Source organism: Gymnoscopelus braueri (assembly GCF_963280865.1).
Source record: "Gymnoscopelus braueri genome assembly, chromosome: 14".
NCBI lineage: Eukaryota > Metazoa > Chordata > Actinopteri > Myctophiformes > Myctophidae > Gymnoscopelus > Gymnoscopelus braueri.
Window position 1 is genome coordinate 46,050,019 of NC_137619.1, and position 3,077 is coordinate 46,053,095.

At 45.6% G+C, this 3,077-nt stretch overlaps 1 protein-coding gene across 1 annotated transcript in view; it reads left to right on the forward strand.

The window, feature by feature from the left end:
* Positions 1–1,240: 1,240 nt before the first annotated feature.
* Positions 1,241–3,077, forward strand: part of spock2 (SPARC (osteonectin), cwcv and kazal like domains proteoglycan 2) — a 72,112-nt gene continuing 70,275 nt past the window's right edge. The window contains exon 1 of the mRNA XM_080449330.1: positions 1,241–1,556. Coding sequence (XP_080305456.1) covers positions 1,332–1,556 — 225 coding nt within the window. The 5' untranslated portion in view covers positions 1,241–1,331. The remainder of the gene's footprint in view (positions 1,557–3,077) is intronic.

Consider the following 3,077-nt stretch of genomic DNA (forward strand, 5'->3'; position numbering starts at 1 on the left):
AATCATCTTTGCTCGTCCAAGGTTGTGATAGCATTTGCATTAGTTAGATATTTATATTTGCATTATTGAGTGCTGGCCTAGTTCTCTCTTCATTTTCAGCATTTGCATTTGTGCCTGTGTATGTTTACCTTTAGAGGAGTGTGTGTCTGACTCTGTGCGGTATGTGTTCCTGAATTATGTTTGTGTATTAATTAGGACTGTCCTCCTCGACTACAGAAATCCATAGTCAACTTCAGTAACAGTCATCATAGGAATTTGATGACTAATCGACACATCTATAAATTTGTATGTGCTATACTGTATGTACAATCATGCAGAGACCTCAGTCTTTTCAGGTTGGTGAGGTTGAGAACTGAACATTGATTAATCAACTAATGTTTATTTCACATTGAATACTGGGTTGTATATGAGATGTGCTCATCATTTCTCAAGAAATAATAGTCAGCGTGGAAACGTTTAAAAAACGACTAATCAACTAACAAGCCTTGTTATATAGGACTAATAAGACCAATCGATTAATTGATTTAAAAATATATATATGGATTGCTTACTACTGTTATGGAGGCCCCAAGGGCAGGTATTCCTTCAAATCCATCCACCCTCTCCCCCTCTAAAACGTCCACCCCCCTAAAATGTCTCTCTCTCACTCTCTCTCTCTCTCTCTCTCTCTCTCTCTCTCTCTCTCTCTCTCTCTCTCTCTCTCTCTCTCTCTCTTTCTCATCCCCCTCACTCTCCCTCCCTCCCTCTCTCCCTCCCCCCCTCTCTCACTCACTCTCCCTCCCTCTCCCCCCTCCCTACCTCTCCCTCCCTCTCTCTCTCTCTCTCTCCCCCCCCTCACTCTCCCCTCCCTCCCTCTCTCTCACTCTCCCTCCCTCTCCCTACCTCTCCCTCCCTCTCTCCCTCCCCCTCTCTCTCTTTCTCCCTCTCCCTCCCCCCCTCTCTCTCTTCTTTCTCCCTCCCCCCTCTCTCTCCCTCCCTCTCCCCCTCCCTCTCCCTCCCTCTCCCCCCTCCCTCTCTCCCTCTCTCTCTCTCTCTCCTCTCTCTCTCTCTCTCTCTCTCTCTCTCTCTCTCTCTCTCTCTCTCTCTCTCTCTCTCTCTCTCTCTCTCTCTCCCCCTCTCTCTCAGGCAGTAGCAGCAGCAGCAGCAGCAGCAGCAGCAGAGAGAAGCATCCTATAGGCTAATCAGGTCACACACATCTCCTTCTGGGTCTGAGAGAGCAGCCATCAGCATCCATCCAACCCTCATCCTCCAGCTCCACTAGAGTAGCCTAACCTACAGTACCAGTTAAACCAGGGGACAGAGCGAGTGTCTCGTATCGTCCGCTATACACGATGGTGGGAACGATGGACGTCGGGTCCAAGCTTCTGGTGATGATGATGATGGTGGTGGTGATGGTGGTGGGGTCTACCTTGGAGACAGACGCAACGGTGAAGAAGAGCGCCGGCGCCGCGGCTAAAGACGCGGACAAGCCGGGGAATTTCATGGAAGACGAGCAGTGGCTCTCCACCATCTCACAGTACAGCCGTAAGATCAAGCACTGGAACCGCTTCAGAGACGTGAGTCTTTTTGGTTGATTGAGAGATCTAGCGGTTGTTTGATGAGAGATCTCGCGGTGTTTAATGAGAGATCTGCGATGTTTAATGTGGTTGATTGAGAGATCTGCGGTGTTTAATGCGGTATTAAAGCTGTGTGTGCGTGTTGATGATGATGGGGACTTGGGGAGACAGCTGCCAGCCAGCCCGGCAGGCAGACAGACAGGCAGGCAGGCAGGCAGACAGACAGACAGACAGACAGACAGACAGACAGACAGACAGACAGACAGACAGACAGACAGACAGACAGACAGACAGGCAGGCAGGCAGGCAGGTAGACAGACAGACAGGCAGGCAAACAGGCAGACAGACAGAAAGGCAGACAGACAGGCAGGCAAACAGGCAGACAGACAGACAGACAGAAAGGCAGACAGACAGGCAGGCAAACAGGCAGACAGATAGACAGGCAGGCAAACAGGCAGACAGACAGAACGGCAGACAGACAGGCAGGCAGACAGACAGGCAGGCAGACAGACAGGCGGAGGGGGGATTTGCCCCCTCGAGGCATGTTGTTGGTGGAATAATCAGTGGTAGAAAAAGTACTCACTTTTTATTTTACTGCAATGTAGAAATACTCTGTTTGGTAAAAGTCCGGAATTCAAAATGTACTTGAGTAAAAGTCCAAAAATGTCTAAAGTACTCATTATGCAGTGTCCCATTTCACAAGTTTTCAAATGTATAAAATGTAATCTGTTGAAAATAGCAGATCTACAAGCTCGCAATGCGTTGCATCGAGATGCATTGTGAGCTTGTAGGTCTGCCTATTTTCAAATGGCCAAAATGTATTGGGCTGAAGTGGGTATAATGTATGTTTTGTAATAATAATCAAAATCTACAAAGTAACTAGTAACTAAAGCTTTCAAATAAACGTAGTGGAGTAAAACTACAATATTTTGGATCCGAGACTGTAGTGTAGAAGTAGAGTAGAAGCAAAAGTATTGGAAATTGGAAATACTCAAGTAAAGTACAAATACCTCAAAATTGTACTTAAGTACAGTTACTTTCCACCACTGGTATTAATAATAATAACAAGCATACTAATTTAGCATAATGTACTACACCATATTGTTTTTCTTCTGTTGTTTAATATACACTTTTACAGACATCCTATGTCTTTCACCTTTATAGTTTTACACATGGCCATTTCTGGGTTTAGGTGAGGAAGTCTTAATTAAAAAAGAAAGATGTGGGCTATTAGCCTATATATATATGTGTATGTAGGTTACCCACATATTCCAGGTGACAATCAGGGATTTTGAGATTATTTTTAGAACTCCTGTGGCAAAGACAATTATGATATTTTGTGTGATGTAAAGTTGCATTATTGCATCTGGTTTTTCCAATAGAGGCCATGGCATAAGACCACTTAGACCAGTGGTTTTCAACCTTTTTCATGCCAAGGACCCCTAAATGAATATGCATTTGGCCACAGACCCCCATCTGAAAAGGTTTTGTGCCAGGGACCCCCTCAAATTGTTCGCTTTA